The 26,573-nt window shown below is 47.0% G+C and overlaps 1 protein-coding gene across 10 annotated transcripts in view; it reads left to right on the forward strand.

The window, feature by feature from the left end:
* The window catches only part of LOC128402960 (disintegrin and metalloproteinase domain-containing protein 2-like), a 95,823-nt gene that overhangs the window by 46,459 nt on the left and 22,791 nt on the right, over positions 1–26,573 (forward strand). For all 10 annotated transcript variants that reach the window (XM_053367439.1, XM_053367444.1, XM_053367440.1 and 7 more), the window contains 3 exons: positions 357–496; positions 4,877–5,075; positions 15,291–15,380. In XM_053367439.1, coding sequence (XP_053223414.1) covers positions 357–496; positions 4,877–5,075; positions 15,291–15,380 — 429 coding nt within the window. The remainder of the gene's footprint in view (positions 1–356; positions 497–4,876; positions 5,076–15,290; positions 15,381–26,573) is intronic.

A 26,573-nucleotide genomic window follows, 5' to 3' on the forward strand; every position in this document is an offset into this window, starting at 1 on the left:
GCACCTTTTTACAACCCAATCCACACTCAAACCTCCAGCTGTGCCAGGGTCTTCAAATCAGATAATATCTCATCCTGCCTAGAGTCAAGAAGTAATTGACTCACACTTCTAGCAACAGAGAGTTTTTACGTTTAAAGAGACCAGACACCCATTCCCCAGAAAGCAACAGTTTTATCTCTCCCAAAGCAACATTTTTATCTCTCTCACTGCTGTGTGAACAAGCGTTTGACATACCAAGATTTCCCAACTTCACTACACTCCTAAAATATGGACCGAAGAGACTTGTTTGCATTTAGTCTCCCATAATGGGGTGGAATAATCTGGTTCCTGATTCAAGTTTTCCCTCTTCCTTCTAGTATCAGAAGTCCATGACCAAAGAGCCATTCTCCGTCATTCTGGCCCAATTGCTGGGCCTTAACCTGGGGATGGAATATGACAATGGCAAAGAGTGCAAGTGCCCAGGAGGCTTTGTCTGCATAATGAACACGGAAGCAGTGTAAGTACTATAACTATTGCACTAAGCAGCTCATAGGTTTTAGGACTGAACATAAGCCTTTGCTTGTACTTTTGATAGTAGAAGGCAGCAGCAGAGCTCATTTCCTATCTCAGCACTGTACAGAGATTGGAGATAACAGAAATGGTGGCTACTCTTCTGCAGTTTACCATCAAAGAACAGGCACAGGCTTATCTCCTGTGGTTTGTTGTCAACAACAACAACATTTATTTATATGCTGTCCATTTGACAGGGTTGGCTCCCAACAAAAAATAGTAAAAGCACAATTCAACACCACACATTAAAAACTTCTCCTCAACTTCTGGGACAAATTCAGAGGTTGGGAAAGCCTAATTTATGCCCCGTGGGTCTGATGTTCCCCACTCCTGCCATAAGGGGTGAAGTTCTGCTATACCTGTGTATAAATAGGGCTTGTGCTCTAGCAAACTTTGAAGAGCCAAAAATCTTCCACTGCTATTGATAGATTTGGTATCTGCTGTTATCATTTTGTACCAAATGTAACTGGAAAAAATCCAGTAAGTAGAAAGGGTAAACCTTGTTTAATACTGGAGACTTATGCTACCCCCCCCCCAAGATAATTGGAGGTGGTTTTAAAGAGGGATCATGCTGTGTGCACTCATTTCTCCTTTTGCCTCTTGACAGCAAGTTCTTTCAGGTCTTTTGCATTCTTTCAATAATTGCAAAACACCCACAACTTACATTTAAAACACATGGCTTCCCTCCAAGAATCCTGGAAACTATACTTTGTGGTTGTGAAGTGTAGCTCTGTGAGGGGTATACTACAGTTCCCAGATAATTGGGGGAAGTCATCTGCTTTAAATCTATGGTGTGGGTGTTTACCAGCTGAGAGGAGGACAAAATAAATACTCATTTTTAATAATTTTTTTGAAATAATTTTTATTAACAGGCCAATCACATCATATTGTTCAAATCACATTAGTTCCAAATTATACAGCCAAATTTTAAATTTTTTGGGAGGTACCCATATATCAAGCTCCACACGAGTCCAAAATTCCGGCTAAGTCCAGACTTCACTTATTTTACTGCATTAATTAATCAGTCCTATCCAGTTTAGTCCAGATAGTTCTTTATATATTTTCTTCATCTTGTTGTTGTCATACATTCCTTTCTTTGCGATCTCTGATGATTCTCATAAGCAGACTGAAAACTGGTTTCTCTGTGTGGGATTAGTCCAGGACAGCCCTGTTCAACACCTCCGTAAACAAAACAAAATTAATCTTCATTGTCTTTTATTTTTCCAGGCTAGCCGAATAAATCAAATAGATCAAGGGGCTCTGTCAGATCAAACTTCAGTTTCGTACTCCTTCTCTTTCCAGCATTCCTGATTCTCCTCCCCCATCTCTCTTTTCTTTTCTCCGGCAGCCTGTCATGGCGAGACGCCATTTTTTTACTGCGTCATAAAAATTCCTCAGCGTCCACCGATCTTATTTTCCACCTCCCACACAGTCTTAAACTTCTGCTTGTGCTTCTTAAAAAAGACACAACGATCTTGTTTCTTTCTGGAGTGGAGGGTTATTTTTGTCACATCATATAAAGAAAAAAAAAGAGTTTTCCCTCCACCACCCCCTTCGTTCCAAACATACAGTCTCTTGGTGATGACATATCAAAAGATTTACTTATATTCAGCAGCCTTATCTGTCGAGCTTTGCTTGATATATGTGCTTCAGCTTCATTTCCAATCATCTGTTTCCAATTATAATTCCGGGCTGAAGCAACCAGCACGCGCTAATCGGAATCGGCGTCAGGAAGAGCTGACCTCACCGAGGGCTCATGCCAAGTGTTCTGCACCCCCATCTCTCGGATCAGGGGGTGCATTGTGAACACCGCTGGCCAGGCAGCACCCCACCATATCCTGGGGGGGGGGGGAGCCTGCCTACTTCCCATAGCAGCCCCTAAACTACCTCATGTGGGTCAGAGAGATGTTATTGTCGGCCATCTTCCAACGCGCCCCCTGGTGGACCCCCTCTCATTTTTAATAATTGGCTCCTACCTTATAGTGCTACAATATGAGGACTTCCGGGTTGGCGCCATCGTCTAATGGCGGATTCCCTCCGAGCTCCGGAGGGAATCTGCTCAACAGGGGTCGGGTTCTGCCGCGGCGGCGATGCGAGGACCCTTAGAAACCACAGGCGCTGAAGCCTGTGGACCTGGTGACTCGGTGGGCACCATTTGCGTGCCCCCCCGACCCGCAAAGAAGCCTTTTTAAAGGCTTCGGAACGGGGGACGGAGGGAGGTGTGGTGCTGAGAGTTCGACTGCGTCCCCTGCTGAGTGAAGCCGCATGCCATGGACGGAGAGCGTTAACTTCTTCTTTTGAACTTTTGGATCAAAGTAACGACCCGTGAGTAACACGGTAATTGGACTTAAAAGGGAAAATTACTTCTGGGAATTCAGCAAGATCGGGTAAGGTGCTAAAAAGGAAGTCAACCTGCCCGCCTTGTAAGCATCGTAAAGCAAGGATTTTATTACTAAGGTTGTGTGAATGTCTTTTGTTTTTTGTGGAAAAGCGCAATTAACTTTATATTGGGCCAATTTAAGTGACTGTGCTGGAGGATAAGAGAACGGAATTCACCCCTCTCCCAAAACCCGGGAGCGATTGGGCAGAGAGCCTGTGGAAGAGGTTTATAGACTTTGACAGCTGTCAAATTAGCTGTCAAAGCTGGGGGGAAAAAGGAGAACTGTCTTTTTGCTGTCCTTGCTGGTTACATTTGATACAATTTGGTAACAAATTGTTAAAAACAAAGAAGAAAAGGTTAATTTGTCATTAAGTAACTAGAATCCCTCTAGAGGGGGTTCAGGACATTACAAAAATGGCTGTAAGTGGAAAAATACTGGCTGAACTGGAAAAGACCTTTCGTCTTTTGGGAAATCTACAGAAGCAGACAGATGCTTTGACTATGAGTGTAATAACAATGAAGGGAACAGTAAACAAAATTGTTGAACCTGGAAAGGATATGATTCAAGCTCCTGCAGATGAACAGGGAAGTGTTGTTGCTGATACAAAAATCCTTATAGCCAAACAAGAGAAAGAGTCTGAGTCATTTGAGATGCCATTTAAAGAATATGAGAAAGAAGGAGGCGCTGGGATGTTGCAGATGGCTAAAGAGAGCCAGAGGCCTGTTAAGTTGGAAACAATTGAAAATAAGAACATGACAATGAAAGTTTGGCTGGAAGTGAAGAATGGAATCTGGAGAGATCTCCTCTTATGGGGATCTGAAGACATATGGAATATAAATATGGACAGTACAGAGTTTGGAGTCTTTGGGACATTTGAACTTATGAGAAGCAAGAAACAAGATTTTGGCTCCATTGTTAAATATGGAGGTCTGGCTGGAAGAAATATGGATTTTACTGGAACAGAGCCTCTTCGAGATTCGGAATTTAAAATAAAGGACTATCAAGAAAACCGGCAGAGAGAAATTGAGAGAGGGTTAAGTGCCTCGGATGTGAGATCGCCAGGCTGATTTTGGATGGACTGATGGACTTTGGTTGGGGATCGAAACCGGGAAAGGGGGTGGGAGGGCTTCGGGAATTTAAAGGGTGTAAAAATATGATTTTGTTTTAATTAAGTTGGCTTTTGCCACTAACATAAAAATGGGGAATTTGGGGAGAGATTTGGGGCCGACCTTAGCAAAAGATTATCAAAAATAAGTGTTTCGTGTATAAAGATTGGGATTTTTAAGTTTAAATAGGTTAATTAAATTGATGGAGGAATTTAGGGAAAGTATGTTAAGAATAAGTTTTGAAATATAAAGATAGAGGTTTAGAAGTTAAAATTTGTTTAAGATAATTGAATTAGAGGAAATAAGGTAAAGTGGGGGGGATAAAAATTGCTGAGCTAAAAATTGGAATTGGAATACAAGAAGGGTAGGTGTGGGGAAGTCAAGGAAATTGGGTATGGAATATAATTATGGTAAACTTTTTAAATTGCTGTTTTTCTTTTTCTTTTCTTTTTTCTTTTTTTTCTTTTTCTCTTTTCTGTTTTCCTTTGTATTCTTTTTTGAAAATTTTAATAAACATAATTAAAATATATATATATATAGTGCTACAATATGATGCCTTGGAGCCGTGTCTGCAACTGTGCAGACTGTAACAAAACTTCTTGAAAACTCCATATATATATATATATATATATATATATATATATATATTACATTAAAGTTTGCTCAAGTCACCTTCCAGGTTTCAGAGACTGGCCTGGCCTCCTGCAGCACTCGGCAGCCCTCCATTCAGCATGCATAAGAATGAAGGAGCTCTTGTTTTTATTTTTTATAACAAAATATGTTGTGTGTGTATTTGTGCTTGCCATATAATAACAGCAGATTCATCTTACTATGTTTTAGACTTTCAAGTGGAATTAAAGCTTTTAGCAGCTGCAGCATTAAAGACTTCCAAAATTTCATTAAATTCAAGGGAGCCCACTGCCTCTCTAATCGACCTAATTTAAAATTGTTTTATAAGAAGCGAAGTGCCAGAAGCAAAGCGCTTTGTGGGAATGGTGTTCTGGAAGCTGGAGAGAAGTGTGACTGTGGCTCTGAAGAGGTCAGTACCTCCTGTTTTCCAGGTTTGTTCATTTGAATGTGTATTCTGCCCTATTTCAGGGGTTTTGGGTTGATTATTTAAAATAAACAGAGAAGCAGACATTTAGAATAACTCCCACCTATCTGTGCCTGCTTTCCACTTTTGCTCTGGGAAGCCTCCAGGGCTGCTGCAAACACCCCTTTTGGAAAACTGGCAGCTGCCTTAAACCAAGCTTACCTGGAGATGATGGGGATTGAACCTGGGACCTTCTGCATTCAAAACCGATGCTCTAGCACTAAACTATGGCCCTTCTGGTTGTTTTTGCCTGCTGCTGATGTGTTAAATTGGAAAAATACTTGTTGCATTCTCTTCTAGCACAGCTTTGGAAATTTAAAAACAACATGGTTATCAAATGAAAAACTATGTAGCAGTTATTTGAAAAGCCAACCAAAGCCAACAGGAGACCATATATATGTGTGAAGACCAGTTTACTGTCAGAAATGTAAAACTAACCCTATATGCAAATAACAGTACAAAAAGCTCATTGGCTTAGAACCAGGTTAGCTTTGGGACCAATATTTATCTGCCTAGGAATTAAGATGAAAGTCAGAGAATCATAGAATTGTAGGGTTGGAAGGGACCATGAGGGTCATCTAGTCCAACCCCCTGCAATGCAGGGATATTTTTGCCCAACATAGGGCTTGAAACCATGACCCTAAGATTAAGAGTCTCATGCTCTACCGAACGAGCTGTCAGATTCCTTGTTCTTGGTGCCATCTCAATACAGTATATTTCTTGAGTGAGCACAAGAAACAGGTCCTCTCTGTAGCTCACTGTTTTTTTATCAATTGAAAACTGGCAGGCAGCAGTGGCTGATTCAAAGGGTAAATGAGGCTTTGCCCTACCAACCTCAGTGCCCCCTCACCTGCCCACCTTTTAACTAGTCCAGGGGATGACAGTCAGCTTCCTCTCACTCTCAATGTTGTCCCTTGGATAAATCAGCAAGGAGGAGGATGGGGACAAAACCAGAATGAGTTGGTTCTGTCTGTTGTTGGCTCTGACCCTTGTTACTGTTAGTCTCCCTGCCTTCCGCCCTGCTGTCCCAATGGGCACCAGTCATCACTGCTGTCTCTTTTGCCAGAAATTGAAGATGCTTTTTATTTCAATATGCTTTTGACATGCAACACCCAGGGTTATGGATGCAAGTTATAATACAGTAGCAGGGGAACAATGGCCCTCCTGATGTTGTTGGAATACCACGCCTGTCTTCCCTGACTATTGGCCATGCTGGCTGGGCATGATGGAAGCTGTGGTCCAAAGCACCTGGAGGGCACCAGGTTGATGAAGAGAAAACACATGTAAGAGCTGGCATTAAGGTGAAAAGCACCTCACCTTTTAGCTGTATTACAGCTGTTATGGCAGGTACCCCATTCTCCCTGAACACAGACTTGAGAAAAACCCTTCCACTGGCTCAACAAATATTCTTTCAGTGGAGGGAAGAGCAAGGGGATGGGAACCTGTGAGGGCCCGGGAAGGCCTCTGAGGGCTCCAGCCTGCCTTCGGGTTTCCAACTGCTTCAATGTGAAATTGAGAAGGTGCTCTCCATATGACTTCCCCACCAACCACAGAATTGTATCCTTTGTTTTCATCACTAGACTACTCCTCCTTAGGGCTCCTCCTTAGAGCCTGTACACATTGCTGGCACAGGCACATAATGGCTGCTGCAGGTGCAGGGGGGTCCACAGGAATGGACACAGCAGAATGGTATTGGGTTGAATAAGGTCACAACTTCACTGATCACAGGAAAGAGTAGGTTTGGCTAAGGCATTGGGCATGTATCCTGATCAGGCAGCCTGCCTGCTACCTGATATGGACCCAATGGGTTCCATCCTGTGCTGGGGAGTTGCCCCCAGTGTAGATTGGGTGTCTTGACTCCACACAGGCCACCATTTGGAGAGGTGTATTGGCCCATCGTTCCCCCTGTGGACTCCCAGAGTTACCTTTCCTGGACACCTCTAACGGTGTACCCCTGTGACTAACGATCCAGTCCAATGCCTCATCTACCCAAGTTGTGACGGTTGCCATGAGGTAGGTGAAAACCTGCAAAGCGGCCAGTTTGCTTGCAGGAGAAAATTCCTCTCTGGCCACAAATATGACAGCCGAGTAAATCACAGCAAGGTTCATATGCCACTTGCCCACTCTCCCCTAACTGGTGGGTGGAAAATCCAGTGACAATAAGGCAAGAGGGTGACCTGCACCTGGCTGCTCTCTTAAATAGGCCAGAGATGGGCTGGATGCAGCCTTCCAAACCCTGCCATTGATTTGGCCCTACCTACAGGCACTGCCTGCCCATACCTGCAAGGCTGTTGCAGATGGAGGTGGGGTGATGCCAGGTAACCACTCCTTCCCCCAGCTGCAGCAGAAAATGGTGGCATCCCTGGACCCACCACGGCCACACCATCCAGCAGACGTTGCCCATCTAGAGCCCCAGGTGAGCGGTTTCTCCCTTCTGCATCAAGGGGTAGGGGGTGATAACTCAGTGACAGATCACATGCCCCATATGCAGAAGAACTTGGAATTGATTCTGAATATTCCCATCTATAGAATTCCAGGCAGCAGGGCTGGGAAAGACCCCATGCTAAAGACGCTCCAAAGGACCCCCAGAAGAGGGAGCTAAAGATTAGCATGTGCCCCATTTTCCCACAATGACTGAAAAGTGGGCAAAAAAATGCCCTCCTGAAGCATTCTCTCTCCCTATAGGAAGAAAGATGCATTGAACCTTTATTTTCCCCTCTGTTGAGTATAAAAGCAAATAAGGGGGTGGTGATGTACATACAAACTACAGGAAGGGAATGATTAAACAGCACCCCTCCTCCCCCAGGCTGCTCATAATACTCTTGATAGTGGCAGCTTGGTTGCTGGTGGGGTGGGGTGGGGGTGACAGAATCTCATAACTGATATCTCAACAAGCGTTCTAAATGGATATCTTTATCCCAGCTGATGTCTATATTGAATCTGAACTGATTTAATGTTATGTGCTGGTGTTGTTTTAGACTATTATTTTTATTTAAATACCTGTATATAGTAAGACCCCTTCATGGATCACTGCCTTGCCGTGGCAAAGGGGCTTGAAGAACTCAGAGAAGCTATGAACTACACCGAGCAGGGCACACAAGATGAACAGGTCATAGTGGAGAGTTTTGACCAAACGTGATCCACCTGGAGGAGGAACCGGCAAGCCACTCCAGTATCCTTGCCAAGAAAACTCCATGGACAAAGACAACAGGCATATAAAAGTTATGACACTGGAAGATGAGCCCCTCAGGTCGGAAGGCGTCCAACATGCTACTGGGGAAGAGCGGAGGGCAAGTACAAGTAGATCCAGAGCTGATGAAGCGGCTGGGCCAAAGCCGAAAGGACGCTCAGTTGCGGATATGCCTGGAAGCGAAAGGAAAGTCCAATGCTGTAAAGAAAAATATTGCATAGGAACCTGGAATGTAAGAACCATGAACCTGGGTAAGTTGGAGGTGGTCAAAAATGAGATGGTAAGAATTAATATTGACATCCTGGGCATCAGTGAACTAAAATGGACAGGAATGGGCGAATTCAGTTCGGATGACCACCACATCTACTACTGTGGGCAAGAAACCCGTAAAAGAAAGGGAGTGGCCCTCATAGTCAACAAAAGAGTGGCGAAAGCTGTACTGGGATGCAATCTCAAAAATGATCGAATGATCTCGATACGAATCCAAGGCAGACCTTTTAACATCACAGTAATCCAAGTTTATGCACCAACTACTGGTGCTGAAGAAACTGAAATGGACCAATTCTATGAAGACTTACAACACCTTATAGAAGTGACACCAAAGAAGGATGTTCTTCTCATTATAGGGGATTGGAATGCTAAAGTAGGGAGGCAAGAGATAAAAGGAACAACTGGCAAGTTTGGCCTTGGAGATCAAAACGAAGCAGGGCAAAGGCTAATAGAGTTCTGTCAAGAGAACAAACTGGTCATCACAAACACGCTTTTCCAACAACACAAGAGACGACTCTACACATGGACATCACCAGATGGGCAGCATCGAAATCAGATTGATTATATTCTCTGCAGCCAAAGATGGAGAAGCTCTATACAGTCAGCAAAAACAAGACCTGGAGCTGACTGTGGCTCAGATCATCAGCTTCTTATAGCAAAATTCAAGCTTAAACTGAAGAAAGTAGGAAAAACCACTGGGCCGGTAAGATACAATCTAAGTCAAATCCCTTATGAATACACAGTGGAAGTGAGGAACAGGTTTAAGGATTTAGATTTGGTGGACAGAGTGCCTGAAGAACTATGGATGGAGGCTCGTAACATTGTACAGGTGGCAGCAACGAAAACCATCCCAATGAAAAGGAAATGCAAGAAAGCAAAGTGGCTGTCCAACGAGGCCTTACAAATAGCGGGGGACAGAAGGCAAGCAAAATGCAAGGGAGATAGTGAAAGATACAGGAAATTGAATGCAGATTTCCAAAGAATAGCAAGGAGAGACAAGAAGGCCTTCTTAAACGAGCAATGCAAACAAATAGAGGAAAACAACAGAATGGGAAGAACCAGAGATCTGTTCAAGAAAATTGGAGATATGAAAGGAACATTTCGTACAAAGATTACCATAATAAAGGACAAAAGTGGTAAGGACCTAACAGAAGCAGAAGACATCAAGAAGAGGTGGCAAGAATACACAGAGGAATTATACCAGAAAGATATGGATGTCTCGTACACCCCAGGTAGTGTGGTTGCTGACCTTGAGCCAGACATCCTGGAAAGTGAAGTCAAATGGGCCTTAGGAAGCACTGCAAATAACAAGGCCAGCGGAAGTGATGGTATTCCAGCTGAACTATTTAAAATTTTATTTTATTTTTTTTAATAATTTTTTTATTGATTTTCCAACATAAATTAAGACACATTACACCTCACAATACATAGACAAACAAACATATAAACACGTATAATTTCATAACCTCTTTTTCTTAAGCCCAATTTCAACGACTTCCCCATGCCTCCCTTTTCTGCATCCCTGTTTTAAACTTTTTCAGCAACCCCTAATCTCAATTACTTGTAATTCACTTTCTTTAATCCTTTTTCTCTTACCCAATCATTTACCGCTGCAAATCTGATTTACATTACCCATGACATTTTAACACTCATTAATTTTACAACAGTTCTTAAGATAAAGTTTGAATTTCTTCCAATCTTCTTCCACCGTCTCTTTTCCTTGGTCACGGATTCTGCCCGTCATCTCAGCCAGTCCCATATAGTCAATCACCTTCGTCTGCCACTCTTCCAGCGTGGGTAGTTCTTGTGTCTTCCAGTACTTTGCTAAAAGAACTCTTGCTGCTGTTGTAGCGTACATAAAAAACGTCCTATCTTTCCTTGACACCAATTGGCCTACCATGCCCAGGAGAAAAGCCTCTGGTTTCTTATGAAAGGTACACTTAAGAACCTTCTTAATTTCATTATAGATCATCTCCCAGAAGACCTTAATCCTTGGGCACGTCCACCAAAGGTGATAGAAAGTACCTTCAGTTTCCTTACATTTCCAGCATTTATTATTGGGCAAATGATAGATTTTTGCAAGCTTGACTGGGGTCATGTACCACCTATAAATCATTTTCATAATATTCTCTCTTAAGGCATTACATGCCGTAAACTTTATACCGGTGGTCCATAACTGCTCCCAGTCAGCAAACATAATGTCATGACCAATGTCTTGTGCCCATTTAATCATAGCTGATTTAACCGTTTCATCCTGTGTATTCCATTTCAACAGCAAGTTGTACATTCTTGACAAATTCTTAGTATTGGGTTCTAACAATTCTGTTTCTAATTTTGATCTTTCCACCTGGAAGCCAATTTTCCTGTCCTGTTTGAATACTTCATTTATCTGGTAATAGTGAAGCCAGTCTCTTACTTTAGATTTCAATTTCTCATAACTCTGTAGTTTCACTTTCCCCCCCTCTTGTTCTATAATTTCCCAGTATTTTGGCCATTTAGATTCCATATTAAGCTTTTTCACTTCCTTAGCTTCCATTGGTGACAGCCACCTGGGGGTTTTATTTTCCAACAGATCTTTGTACCGAATCCAGACGTTATATAATGCTTTCCTAACAATATGGTTTTTAAACCCTTTATGAGTCTTTACCTTGTCATACCATATATATGCATGCCACCCAAACCTATTGTTAAACCCTTCCAGATCCAAAATGTCTGTGTTCTCAAGAAGTAGCCAGTTTTTCAGCCAGCAAAAAGCCGCTGATTCATAATACAGTTTTAAGTCTGGCAGGGCAAACCCCCCTCTTTCTTTTGCATCAGTTAATATCTTAAATTTTATTCTGGGCTTTTTGCCCTGCCAGACAAATCTAGATATATCTTTCTGCCACCTCTTGAAACAGTCCATTTTATTCACAATCTGCAATGTTTGAAACAAAAACAACATTCTCGGCAAAACATTCATCTTAATAACAGCAATTCGGCCTAACAAGGAAAGTCTCAAACTTGACCATATTTCTAAGTCTTTCTTAATTGCTGTCCAACATTTCTCATAATTATCTTTAAATAAATTCACATTCTTAGGTGTTAAATTGATCCCCAGGTATTTCACTTTCTTTGCTACCGTTAATCCGGTTTCACTATGAAACCTCTCTCTTTCCGCAGCTGTTAGATTTTTTTCCAGTACCTTCGTTTTTTGTTTATTCAGCTTAAAACCTGCTACTTGACCAAATACTTGTATTAGCTCTAAAACTCTTTTTGTACTAGTGTCTGGCTCTTGTAAAGTTAATACTAGATCATCTGCAAATGCTCTCAGTTTGTATTGTTTAGCTCCGACCTGAATCCCTTTAACCAGCTGGTCTCCTCTGATCATATTTAATAAAACCTCCAAGACAGATATAAAAAGTAATGGGGATATTGGGCACCCCTGTCGTGTCCCTTTTTCAATAGCAAGTTCTTCAGTAACCACATTATTTACAATTAATTTTGCTTTTTGTTCAGAATAAATTGCACCTATACCATTCTCAAAACCTTGGCCTACCCCCATCCCTTTAAGATTCTTTTTCATAAAACTCCAAGAGATATTGTCAAAGGCTTTCTCCGCGTCCACAAATATTAATACTGCCTTAGTATTAATATTGGCTTCCAGTAATTCCATAATATCTATTATGTTTCTCACATTGTCAGATAAATGTCTTCCTGGAAGAAAGCCAGCCTGGTCTTTATGAATCTCACCCACCAAAACCCTCTTCAGTCTTTTTGCCAAAATGTCTGCAAAAAATTTGTAATCCACATTAAGCAATGATATAGGGCGGTAGTTCTTAATCTGGTTCTTCTCAGTCTCAGATTTTGGTATAAGTGTAATATACGCTTCTTTCCACGTTTCAGGTGCCTTCTTCCCCTCTAGAATTTCATTACAGACTTCCTTGAACGGTTGTACCAGCCATTCTTTCAGAGCTTTGTAGTATCTGGAAGTCAATCCACCTGGTCCTGGAGATTTTCCCAATTGCATATTTTGAATGGCTCCCTCTATTTCTTGCTCAGTTATTTTCTGGTTCAAAATCACTTTACTTTGTTCAGATATTTTTTGTAATCCATATTTTTTGAGAAATTCTTCTATCTCTTTTTCATCCACCGGCCCTTGTGCATAAAGTCTTCTGAAGTAACTCTGAAAACAGTTTCTAATCTCGTTTGGTCTATATATGTTCTTTCCTTCAACCTCTAAGCTTGCAACCATATTCAGTTTTTGTCTTTTCTTCACTTGCCATGCCAGAAGTTTCCCACATTTGTCTGCCGATTCAAATGTCTTTTGTCTCATTTGCTTTATTTTCCATTCTATCTCCTGATTCATCAGTTCCATATACTGCCTCTGATAAAACTTAATTTCTCTCAAAATTTCATGAGACTTTGGCTTTGATCTCAGTTTTTTTCCTCCTTCTTTTATTCTTTCCAGAATCTTATCCTTCTTCTCATTCTGTCTCTTCCTTTTTAAAGTATTCTGCTGTATCAAAAATCCTCGCATAACGGCTTTACTTGCATCCCAAATTACTCTTTTCTCCACCTCTGTTCTCAGATTTATCTCAAAATAATCTTTCACAGTTTTCTGGGCCTTTTTGTAGACCTCTTCATCTCTAAATAGGGAGTCATTCATCCTCCATCTAAAGGAACCAGCTGTTGTTATGTTCATTTCCATCCTTACGGCGTTATGGTCGGAGCAAGTCTTTGGGCAGATTTCCACTTTCTTTATCTTTGGTGCCATCCCACTAGTTACCCAAATTTGGTCAATTCTAGTCCAGGTCATTTTTGCTTCAGAAAAGAAAGTTCCCTCTCTCTCAAGAGGGTTCCTTGTGAACTATTTAAAATTTTAAAAGATGATGCTGTTAAGGTGCTACACTCAATATGTCAGCAAATTTGGAAAACTCAGCAGTGGCCAGAAGATTGGAGAAGATCAGTCTACATCCCAATCCCAAAGAAGGGCAGTGCCAAAGAATGCTCCAACTACCGCACAATTGCACTCATTTCACACACTAGCAAGGTTATGCTTAAAATTCTACAAGGAAGGCTCAGCAGTATGTGGATCGAGAACTCCCAGAAGTGCAAGCTGGATTTAGAAGAGGCAAAGGAACCAGAGACCAAATTGCAAACATGCGCTGGATTATGGAGAAAGCTAGAGAGTTCCAGAAAGACATCTACTTCTGCTTCATTGACTATGCAAAAGCCTTTGACTGTGTCGACCACAGCAAACTATGGCAAGTTCTTAAAGAAATGGGAGTGCCTGATCACCTCATCTGTCTCCTGAGAAATCTCTATGTGGGACAAGAAGCTACAGTTAGAACTGGATATGGAACAACTGATTGGTTCAAAATTGGGAAAGGAGTACGACAAGGCTGTATTTTGTCTCCCTGCTTATTTAATTTATATGCAGAATACATCATGCGAAAGGCTGGGCTGGATGAATCCCAAGCTGGAATTAAGATTGCCGGAAGAAATATCAACAACCTCAGATATGCAGATGACACAACCTTGATGGCAGAAAGTGAGGAGGAATTAAAGAACCTTTTAATGAGGGTGAAAGAGGAGAGCGCAAAATATGGTCTGAAGCTTAACATCAAAAAAATGAAGATCATGGCCACTGGTCCCATCACCTCCTGGCAAATAGAAGGGGAAGAAATGGAGGTAGTGAGAGATTTTACTTTCTTGGGCTCCATGATCACTGCAGATGGTGACAGCAGCCACGAAATTAAAAGACGCCTGCTTCTTGGGAGAAGGGCAATGACAGGCCTAGACAGCATCTTGAGAAGTAGAGACGTCACCTTGCCAACAAAGGTCCGTATAGTTAAAGCCATGGTTTTCCCAGTAGTGATGTATGGAAGTGAGAGCTGGACCATAAAGAAGGCTGATCGCCGAAGAATTGATGCTTTTGAATTATGGTGCTGGAGAAGACTCTTGAGAGTCCCATGAACTGCAAGAAGATCAAACGCATCCATTCTTAAGGAAATCAGCCCTGAGTGCTCACTGGAAGGACAGATCGTGAAGCTGAGGCTCCAGTACTTTGGCCACCTCATGAGAAGAGAAGACTCCCTGGAGAAGACACTGATGCTGGGAAAGATGGAGGGCACAAGGAGAAGGGGGCGACAGAGGACGAGATGGTTGGATAGTGTTTTCGAGGTTACTAGCATGAGTTTGACCAAACTGCGGGAGGTAGTGGAGGACAGAGGTGCCTGGCGTGCTCTGGTCCATGGGGTCACGAAGAGTCGGACACGACTAAACGACTAAACAACAACAACAAAATATAGTAAGAATTTTGTTATATGTAATAGTTGTAACTGATATATATTTGTAAATACCTCTGGGAAGTGGTTCGTATATTAAAAATAGTATTATAATCAGGTTTATTTGAGTAAAATTTGAAGTCAACCTTTCCCTCTTGTCCTTTCCTGTATTTTGAAATTCCTCTGTGTAAAAAAACATCATGTAGCAGAAAAGATTTGAGCAGATTCCATGTATAAACCTTTACATTTATTTATTTAATAAAATTCATACACTGCTTGATGGTAAAACAAACCTCAAAGCTTACAAAAAAAGATAAAACAATAGAGTGCCCTGTTGGCCTTAAGCTTTGGCGTTTCAGCTTTCACTTTCATTTTTTTCATTGTCTAAACTCTTTACTGACCCCAAACAAAAAGCTGTATGATTTTTGTTTTCAGGAATGTAAGTACAGTAAATGTTGTACTAGCTCATGTACGTTTCTCCGTGGAGCAGTGTGCAGCAACGAATTGTGCTGTGAAAACTGTCAGGTAAGATGCTAAAGTACTCTCTTCACTGCCTTGGCCACACATTCACCTCAGTTTGTTTGAATTGACACTACCACTTCCTCTGAATTTTATCTCCGTAACCTCGGTGTTGCAGCCAATGCTCATCCTACACAAAGCAGACCCATCAAAGTTAATGGACATGGCTAGCTTAGTTTCATTAATTTCAATGTGTCTACTGTGAGTAGAACTTAGTTACAGTGTTCCCTCTCCTCTACCCGCGGGTGGGTGGTAACCCCTCCCTCCCGTCCCGGGAATTCCCGCCCCTCCCTGAAAGTAGGGACCTATGGAACACCGGATGTATCTTCATGCTGTCAGGCAACTTGAGTTTAAATGCCACTGGGTTAACCTGCTGTATTACCTCAAAAGGCCCCAGCCGCCTCAGCTGCAACTTCTTGCACCCTCCCTGTAATGGGAAATGGTGTTGCTCATGCGTAAAACTCCAAACTGCTCCAAGCAGGTTATATAGCTCAAACTTCCCCTGTTTTGACAGCGCCTTGCAAACGCGACTGTCTTAATCACTGCTAGAATCCGTCAGTGGGCGTTTCCTGAACTTCTTCCAACATAAAAATTCCTTGACCCCCAATCTCCGCCTAGCTTCTCTGCGCGGAAGCCTTCTGCGCAGAGTAGGCATGCCAAGCGGAGGTCCTGCGCTCTCCCCACTGATCTCACTGGAAGAGTCTCGGAGCCTTCCCTCCGAAGTACTCTCAGCCTCCCCTTTCTTCCTGGTGTCACCTTGGTTTCCTTCCCCAGCGGAAGCTCTCCCTCTCTCCTTGCTGGTTCCCTCCCCTGCATCCTCGGAGCGACTTCCCTCTCCGTTGATCTTTGATGTCAGTTCCCTGACATCCACCTCCCTCCCAGGCCCCTCCCCCTCCCCCTCCCGTCCAGGGGACGGTGAAGCGGGAAAGCCCCGGAAAGAGCTATCGTCCTCCTCAGATGATTCCAACACCGCTCTCCACCTGCTGTTCTCTCTTTCCTCAGCCCAATCTCCCCAGTCAGATTCCTCTTCCTCGGATCTCTCCCCTTCCTCCTGTTCTGAGGCGGGAAATCCCACAAACTCCTCTTCATCCTCCATGTCACCAAATTGCTCCTCCCAGAACCTCCCTAAGGGTTTAGGCTTCCTTGGAAACCTGCGGTGAAATTCCTCCTGCAGATACTCATCCCTTATCTCTTCTGCCGGAACCCACGTGTTCTCCGATTCGGGTTCCCCCTCCCACGCCACCAAATATTCCACCCTCCTCCCTTTCCACCTGGAATCGAGAATTTCAGCTGCATGACCACTGAGTTCCCTTTCCTCTACCCGGGGATGCCTGGAAGCTTCTCTTTCTTGTCCCATAAATCCCTCCCTGTACGGTGAGAGTAAGGACCGGTGGAACACCGGGTGCAGTTTCATGTTGGTGGGCAATTTGAGTCTAAAGGTCACAGGATTAACCTGTTGTGTGACCTCGAAAGGTCCCAAACGCCTTGGTCGTAGTTTCTTACACCCCCCTTTGAACGGTAACCCTTTGGTAGACAACCACACCTGGTCCCCCACTCTTATAGTTTCCCCTTCTCTGCGGTGCTTGTCTGCCTGCCTCTTGTACGCTTCCTTCGCCCGCTCCAGGTTAACCTTAAGTTGTTGGTGTAAAGCCTGCATTTCTTCCACAAATTGTTCGGCTGCCGGTACACTCCACCTACCCCCCTCCTCCCCTGGGAAGGCCCTGGAATGACACCCGTAATTGACCATGAATGGACTCATCCCCGTGGACACATGTTCCGCGTTATTGTATGCAAATTCAGCCAGCGCTAGTTTGTCCACCCAATCGTTCTCCCTTTCGTTGACGTAGCAGCGTAGATACTGTTGAAGTATGCTATTAGCTCTTTCTGCTTGTCCGTTGGTCTCTGGGTGCCTGGCCGTCGAGAAACTGACTTCAACTTCCAGCAGACTCATAAGCTTCCTCCAGAATCTGGAAGTAAATTGGCGCCCTCTGTCGGATAAAATCCTCAAGGGGGGCGCCATGCAACCTGAAGACATGATCCACGAACAGCCTAGCTGTTTCCTCTGCAGTCAATGCATGCGAGCAAGCAATAAAATGGCACATTTTGGTCATCAAGTCAACTACCACCATGACTGCTGTTTTCCCCCTGGACTTGGGTAAATCAGTCATAAAATCAATTGATACCCCTTCCCATGGTCTTTCTGGTGTGGGCAAGGGTTCCAGTAACCCCGTGGGTGCTGCCCTCTCCTCTTTAGCTCGCTGGCAGCACTCACACCCCTGTACGTATTCCCGCACATCCTCCCTTACCCTTGGCCACCAAAACTGCCTGGTGACAAGCAACATGGTTTTGTGTTGACCGAAATGTCCCGCCGTGGGGTTGTCATGCAGTTGTTTGAGTATTCTTCTCCTCAAGTCTCCTTCCGGTATGTACAACGCACCCTTATAGTACAAAGCCCCCTCCTTAACCTCAAAACCCCCCTGATTTTCGGCATCTCGAATCTCCCTGATTTTGTTTTGGGCGTACTGGTCATCCCTCGTTAAACCAGCTAGTTCTTGTTTCCCTACCAACACTCCCCCACACACCCACCGGTCCTCGGGTATGACATGACGTACTTCTGGTACTTCCTCTCCTTCCAAGTACTCCGGTTTGCGAGAGAGAGCGTCTGCTCTGACGTTTTCCCTCCCCGGCACGTACCTAATTTCAAAACAAAACTTGGAAAACTCCTGTGCCCACCGCACCTGTCTTTGGTTCAGGACTCGCGCAGTCCTCCAATATTCCAGGTTCTTATGATCCGTGCACACCTGGATTTTGTGCTGTGCACCTATTAGAAAATGTCTCCAGCGGCGAAAAGCCTCATGAATGGCCAGCAGTTCCCTGTCGTACACCATGTAGTTTTGTTCTGACTTGTTCAGCTTCCTTGAGAAAAAGGTGCACGGCTTCCACTCTCCCCGATTTCCCTGCTGGAGCAATACCACTCCCACCGCTCTGTCTGACGCGTCTGTCTCCAGCCTCATCGGTTTCTGCAGATCCACGTGTAAGAGTTGCTCTTCCGAAGCGAACGCCCTCTTTAGCTTTTCGAAGGATTGCTGAGCCTCTTCCGTCCACTCAAACTTCTTCTTGCTGCTGAGGCAATCGGTTATGGGTGCTGTTAAGTGGGCGAAGTTCTTGATGAACTTCCTATAGAAGTTGCCAAACCCCAGGAACCTCTGCACGTCCTTCCGGTTCTTGGGGGTCCTCCATTCTAGCACCGCTTGCACCTTGCCTGGGTCCATGGCTAAGCCTTTGTCAGACAACCTGTAACCCAGGAACTCCACCTCTCGGGCATGGAATTGGCATTTCTCCAATTTGACCCACAACTGGTGCTCCTGCAGCCTTTTCAGGACTTCCCTGACGTCCTTTATGTGCTGCTCTTCGTTCTCCGAGTAGATTAGCACGTCGTCCAAGAAAGCTACGCAATTCTTGTACAGTAGGGACCCCAGCACGTGGTGCATGAAGGCTTGAAATGTGCTTGAGCCTGATTGTAATCCGAAGGGCATAACTAAGTACTCAAAGGCCCCCAGAGGGGTGAACATGGTGGTTTTCCATTCATCCCCCTCCCTCATCCTTATCAAATTGTATGCCCCCCGAAGGTCCAACTTGGTAAAGACCTTCCCTTTCCTTACTCTGGCCAAAATGTCGTCAATTCTGGGCATTGGAAATGTCACTGGTTCAGACACCAGGTTCAACCGCTGGTAGTCTACGACCAGCCTGGGCTCTTTAGAGTCCTTCTTGTCCACAAAGAACACTGGGCTACCCCCCACCGCCCTTGATTCTCGTATGAAACCCCTCTTCAGGTTCTTGTCAATAAAGTTCCGCAACTCCTGCATCTCCCTGTCCGACATGGCGTACAGCTTACCCACAGGCAGCTGAGCTCCTGGGAGTAGGTTGATTTGACAGTCAAAGGGCCTGTGAGGGGGTAGTTTATCAGCCTCCTTCTCACTGAAGACTTCTTCCAGATCTGCATACTGAACTGGTATTCTCCCCTTTTCTCCTACCGCCATCCCTGCCACCCTTGCTACTGCCATCCTTTGGGTCGCCCCCCCATGGCAGTGCTCCACGCAGTAAGCAGATCCAAAGGTGACTGTCCGCTGGTGCCATCCCACCACTGGGTCGTGCAGTGCCAGCCAACTCATTCCCAGTATGATTGGTGGACCTGCTAGTGTGGCTACATGAAAGGCAATTGTCTCAGTGTGTCTGGCAACCCTCATTTTCATGGGGGGGGGGTCTGGTGGGTCACTTCCCCCCCCAGAAGTTCTCTACCATCAATGGTCGTTACTTGCAGGGGGTGTTCTAGAGGCACTACTTGGAGCTGGTGCTCTAGTGCAAAATCCCTGCTAAAAAAGTTACAAGAGCTGCCAGAATCCAGCAATGCCTTCACCTTCATAGGGTGTCCGTTAGGGAGTTCTAGTATCACCTCTATGGCTATGGCAGCTCGGGGAGGGTCTGGTTTGGGCACCTTTACTGGTTGCTCGCCTGGCTGCTGTGCCCACTCTCGGGCAGACAGGCATTCCCGTTTCCCTGCTCTTTTTTCCTTTCCTCCTCCCCCTCAACTGCCCCCACCATTCCTTGCCACGCCTTCTTCTGAGGGCAGACTCTGGCAAAATGTCCTGGCTGTTGGCAGAGAAAGCATTTCTTAGTCGTTTTCCCCTCCTTCTTGCGAGCCTCGCTGGAATTTGAAACCCCCCGTGCGCGCGCGCTCCTCCAATCTCCATTGGTTCCGCGGGCGGCGCGGGTTGCTCAGGCACGTCCGGAATGCGGTTGTCATACCAACGCTCTGCTCTCCCTTCCTGCCTTTCTAGAGCGCGCGCCTCTTGGCGTACTCCCACCGCCAACGCCATCTTGGTCAGCTGGTCCATCGATTCCGGACGGGGCGCGCGGGAGAGTTCATCTTTTACCCAAGGGGATAATCCTTCCTCAAATAGCATTTGCACTGGCGCAGAACTAAGTTCCCACCCAAGTTTATGAATCAGCATCGCAAATCGTGACCAGTACTCTCTCACTGATTGGTTCCCTTGTTTGCACCCCATCAGTTCTTTGCGGGTCACGCTCTGCTCCACATCACTCGAGAACATATGGTCCATGGCGCTAAAAAACCTTCTCAAATCCTTCAAGGCAGCATTCTCCGACGCCATCAAGGGTCTGACCCAATCTCTGGCGCGCCCTTCCAGATGCCCCACCACGAAGGCTACCCTCCCTGCATCGTCTACAAAGTCCCCGTATTGCAGGTCCAGCGCATACTGCATTTCTGTCTTAAATGCATTATAGTCTCTGGGATTGCCCCCAAACTTCTGCACTAGTCCCGGTACCTTCCTTGTGATGGGTGTGGGCTTCCCCTGGGCATCCTGAGTGCGCCTTTCATCCAGCCGCGCCGCTAGTAGGGCGAGTTGCTGCTCCAACTCTCTGTTTCTCTCCTCGAGAGTAGGTCCTCCTCTGCCCCCCTGTTCTCCCGCCCCGGCTCCTCCAGTTTGACTCATGATGCTGCCCCCTGTTTCTCTGTGCACGAGCAACTCAGAGGACTGACGGATTGCTGTAATGGGAAATGGTGTTGCTCATGCGTAAAACTCCAAACTGCTCCAAGCAGGTTATATAGCTCAAACTTCCTCTGTTTTGACAGCGCCTTGCAAACGCGACTGTCTTAATCACTGCTAGAATCCGTCAGTGGGCGTTTCCTGAACTTCTTCCAACATAAAAATTCCTTGACCCCCAATCTCCGCCTAGCTTCTCTGCGCGGAAGCCTTCTGTGCAGAGTAGGCGTGCCAAGCGGAGGTCCTGCGCTCTCCCCACTGATCTCACTGGAAGAGTCTCGGAGCCTTCCCTCCGAAGTACTCTCAGCCTCCCCTTTCTTCCTGGTGTCACCTTGGTTTCCTTCCCCAGCGGAAGCTCTCCCTCTCTCCTTGCTGGTTCCCTCCCCTGCATCCTCGGAGCGACTTCCCTCTCCGTTGATCTTTGATGTCAGTTCCCTGACACTCCCTTTAGGGGCAACCCTTGGGATGACAACCACACCCGGTCTCCCACCCGTATGGTCTCCCCCTCCCGACGGTGCCTGTCCGCCTGCCTCTTTTAAACTTCCTTGGCCCGCTCCAAGTTCAACCTGAGTTGCTGGTGTAAGGCCTCCATAAATTGCTCAGCCGCAGGTACACTCCATCCTTCCTCCCCCCGCCCCGGGAAGGCCCTGGGGTGACACCCGTAATTGGCCATGAAAGGGCTCATTCCCATGGACACGTGTTCAGCGTTATTGTACGCAAATTCAGCCAAAGCTAATTTCTCTACCCAGTCGTTCTGTCTCTCGCTGACATAGCAGCGTAGGTATTGCTGGAGTATACCGTTCGCTCTTTCGGCTTGTCCATTGGTTTCTGGGTGCCTCGCTGTCGAGAAGCTCACCTCGACCTGTAGCAAGCTCAGGAGCTTCCTCCAGAACCAGGAAGTAAATTGTTTCCCGCGATCCGAGATTACCCTCAAGGGAGCCCCATGCAGTCTAAAAATGTGATCCACAAACAGCCTGGCTGTCTCCTCTGCCGTTGCTGCATGTGAGCAAGCTACGAAATGGCACATTTTAGTCAGTAGATCGACTACTACCATGACCGCTGTCTTTCCCCTTGACTTGGGCAGATCTGTCATAAAATCAATGGACACCACCTCCCAGGGCTTTCCCGGTGTAGGTAAGGGTTCCAGTAACCCCGTGGGGGCAGCCCTTTCCCCCTTAGCCCTCTGGCATCGGTCGCACCCTTGTACATATTCTCGTACGTCTTCCCTCACCTTTGGCCACCAGAACTGCCTGGTTACAAGTAGCATGGTCTTGTGCTGTCCAAAGTGCCCAGCTGCTGGGTTGTCTAAGTACCTTCCCCCTCAAAGTCTCCCCCGGTACATACAGCGCCCCCTTATAGTACAGTAGCCCTTCCTTTTCCTCAAACCCTCCATTGTCTTCCTTTATGTCCTGGAGTTCCCTGATTTTTGTCTGAGCGAACTCATCGTCTCTGGTGAGCCCTGCCAGTTCTCGTTTCCCAACCAACGCTCCCACACCCACCCACCGGTCCTCGGGGAACACGTGCCTGGTCTCTGGTGGTCCCTCTCCTTCCATGTACTCCGGTTTCCGGGAGAGAGCATCTGCCCTTACGTTTTCCTCTCCCGGTACGTATCGGATCTCGAAAGAAAACTCGGCGAACTCCTGGGACCATCTGATCTGTCTCTGGTTGAGCACTCGCGCGGTCCGCCAGTATTCCAAGTTCTTGTGGTCAGTTCGGACCTGGATGTCTCCATTGCCGAAATGCCGCATAGATCGCAAGCAGTTCTCGGTCATTGTCAGCGCTGCCCAAGGTCCCAGCTCACACAAGACCAACGCTGCTTCTTGCTCAAGTCAAAAAGTCTTTATTGAAGTTCAGTCTCATTTCCAGACGCGCAGCGCGCAACGCTACATCTATCCATCAGACCGTAGAAGTCCCATCTGAATCTCCTCCCCCCTGACACCAGCTTAAGATTCTAGCCTTACTCCACCTCTTCCTCTGTTCCTTCTTTCTCTGGGTCCTTCTGCTAGTCGGAGTCTCAGCCCTCCGAGATTCTTCTGACGCTGATTCTCCCGACTCCTCCCCCCCTCTCTTTCGGGCTTTAGGACCTGGCTCCCAATCCGGGTTTTCTGCTGTCCCGCGCTCCTCCACATTTGAACTTGGCGCACGCGCGCAGCCTCCCACTTTCCTTCTGACCGTTACACTTGTGTCACTGCTCCCTCTTTCGGGGAGGCTAGCTGGACCTGGCCTTCCCTCCGTCTCCCCACTCCCCGATGGAGGAGAAGCTGGTCCTGACTCACGTGACTCTTCCCCCCCACTGTGCTCTGGCGGGGGAACTGGCCCTACTCCTCCGCTACTCCTTTGGAACTCCCCTCTGGTTCCTTGTTTATGGATCGTCCCTCCTGGGATTCACCTCGCCCTTACCATAGGCGCCCCCTCCTGGGAATCTTCTGATTCGCTGGAGAAGCTCATGGAATCTCTCGGTCCACTGTCATATTCCCCTACGCTCCCCTCTGATTCCTCTCCTCCGCTCTCTATTTGCTCTCTCCCCTGCTCTTCTGCTCCTGAGCCTCTGACAGTCATACACTGTGTAGTTTTGTTCTGACTTGCTCAGCTTCCTTGGGAAAAAGGCACCCGGCCTCCAGTTCTGCTTGGCCCCGGGCTGCAAAAGGACCGCTCCAATGGCACGGTTGGACGCGTCCGTCTCCAGTCTCATGGGCTTCTCCAGATCCACGTGCAGGAGCTGCTCTTCCGAGGCGAACGCCTTCTTCAGTCTTTCAAAGGATTGCTGCGCACCCTCTGTCCACGCAAACTTCTTTTTGCTACTAAGACAATCCGTTATGGGCACTGTAGAAGTTGCTGAAGCCTAGGAACCTCTGCACATCCTTTCTGTTTTGGGGGGCTTTCCATTCCAGCACTGCCTTCACTTTGCCCGGGTCCATAGCTAGTCCTTTGTCTGACAACCTGTACCCCAGGAACTCGACCTCCCTGGCGTGGAATTGGCATTTTTCCAGCTTGACCCACAACTGATGATTCTTCAATCTCTGTAGCACCTACCTGACGTCTCTGACGTGTTGCTTTTCATTGTCCGAATAGATTAAGACGTCATCCAAAAAGGCTACGCAATTCTTGTATGGCAGGGGCCCCAACACATGGTGCATGAAGGCTTGAAAGCAGGCGGACCCCGACTGTAATCCAAATGGCATGACTAAGTACTCAAAAGCCCCCAGGGGGGTGAACATGGTCGTTTTCCATTCGTCCCCCTCCCTTATCCTAATCAGATTGTATGCTCCCCTGAGGTCCAGCTTGGTAAAAATCTTCCCCTGCCTCACATGTGTCAAAATATCGTCAATCCTGGGCATTGGGAAAGTCACGGGTTCTGACACCAGGTTTAGGGCCCGGTAATCCATGACTAATCTGGGCTGATTAGTCTCTTTTTTGTCCACAAAGAACACCGGACTGCCCCCCCCGCCTTTGATTCCCTTACGAAACCTCTCTTCAGGTTCTTGTCAATAAACTGCCGCAACTCCTGCATCTCCCGGTCGGACATGGCATACAGCTTACCCACCGGTAAGTGAGCCCCTGGAAGCAGGTTGATTTGGCAGTCAAAGGGCCTGTGGGGGGGCAGTCTATTTGCCTCCCTCTAGCTGAAGACCTCCTTCAAATCAGCATATTGTGGTGGCACCTCCCCTTTTTGCTCCAGGGCCAACCCAGCCACCCTGGCCACAGTCATTCTTGGTTCCTTCCCTCCCAGACAGTGTTCTAAGCAGTAAGCTGACCCAAAGGTGACCGACCGCTGATGCCATGACACCACTGGGTCATGTATTGCCAGCCAGCTCATTCCCAGTATTATTGGGGGTCCTGCCAGCGTGGCCACGTGAAAGGCAATGGTTTCCGTGTGCCTGGAGACCCTCATTCGCATTGGCGGTGTCTGGTGTGTCACTTCCCCTCCCAGGAGTTCCCTGCCATCGATGGTGGTCACCTGCAAGGGAAAATCTAGTGGTAACAGGTGGAGTTGGTGCTCCAGAGCGAAGTCTCTGCTGAAGAAATTACACGAGCTGCCATAATCTAGCAGTCCCTCCACTTTGACGGGGTGCCCATTTGGGAGTTCTAGCACCACCTCTATGGCTATAGCTGCCTTGGGGGGTCAGGCTGGGGCACTTCTATTGGTCGCTGGCCTGGCTGCTGCCCCTGCTGGTTGGCAGCCAGGCGTTGTCGTTTCCCTGCACCAGCCCTTCCTCCCCCTTCTCGTCGTGACCTGCAGGCCTCCATCATGCCTTGCCAGGCTTTTCGTGGAGGGCAGACCTTTGCAAAATGTCCCGGTCGCTGACAGAGGAAACACTTCTTGGTAGTTTTCCACTCCTTCCCCTCCCTCTTCCGACCTTCACCAGCGTTTGAAACTTCGCGCGCACGCGCTCCATCAATTTCCAGCGGCTCCGCCGCCTGGGAAGGCTCCCTCAGCATCTCCGGAATGCGGTTGTCATGGAAACGTTCCGCCCTTATCTCCCGCTTCTCCTGAGCCCGCGCTTCCTGGCGTACACCGATCGCAAGCACAGTCTTTGTGAGTTCATCCATCAACCGCGGGCGGGGCGCTCGGGACAACTCGTCTTCCACTTCGGGGGACAAACCCGCTTCAAACAACATTTGCATTGGTTCAGAGTCCAGATCCCACCCGAGCTTGTGGACTAACATCGCAAAACGCAACCAGTAGTTTCTGACGGACAGGCCCCCCTGCTTGCACCCCATCAGCTCCTGCCGTGTCACGCTTTGCTCAACCTCGCTGGAGAACATTGCGTCTATTCCCTGGTAGAATTTCTTAAGATCCTTCAATGCATCATTCTGCGTCGCCATTAGGGGCCTGATCCATTCGCGCGCCCCATCCTGCAGATGTCCCACAATGTAAGCCACCCTCTCCCCGTCATCCGCAAAGTCATTTTTCTGCAATTCCAAAGCGTACTGACTTTCCGTTCGGAAAGCATTGTAGTCTTGGGGCTTTCCACCAAACTTGTGTACCAGCCCCGGGACCTTCCTCCCTATCGGGGTGGCTCTGACCTGTGCATCCTGATCCCGTCTCTCCTCCAGCCACGCAGACAGGGTAGCTACATGCGCCTCCAGGTCTCGGTTCCTCTCGACCAGACCTCGCACCATGGCTTCTTGCTCTGTCTCTCCGGCCGGCCCTGTTTGGCTCATCGTGCTGCCTCTCCGGGGCTACGCACAAGCAACGTCAGGGTCTGACGGATTGCTGTAATGGTTCTAGGGGTTGCTCGTGCGTAAGCCGGTGCCAACACCTGGCTGGGTTGCCTGAGTGAACCTTTTCTGTCCGGACAGCCACTCACCCGTGGCTGTCTCAATCGCTGGCAGAATCCGTCAGTGGGCGTTTCTTAAACTTCTTCCAGCAAAGAAGCTCTTTGACGCCTAGTCTCCTCCTACTCTCCCTGCGCGGAAGCCTTCTGCGCAAGGAGGGCGTAGGCAGTGGAGGACCCTTACTCTCCCCGCTGGTCCCCGGCAAGGAGTCATGGGACCGTCTCGCCGATTCCCCGTCTGCCCCCCTTCTCCACTGGTGCTACGCTGATTCTCTTCCCCAGAAGATGGGCTGCCTCTCCCCATCCTGGGACGCTCTCTGGAATCCCTCTGGAGCTTGCTCTCTCCCTCCGGCACT

The sequence above is a fragment of the Podarcis raffonei genome, chromosome 15 (genome assembly GCF_027172205.1).
Source record: "Podarcis raffonei isolate rPodRaf1 chromosome 15, rPodRaf1.pri, whole genome shotgun sequence".
In the NCBI taxonomy this organism is placed as follows: Eukaryota; Metazoa; Chordata; class Lepidosauria; order Squamata; family Lacertidae; genus Podarcis; species Podarcis raffonei.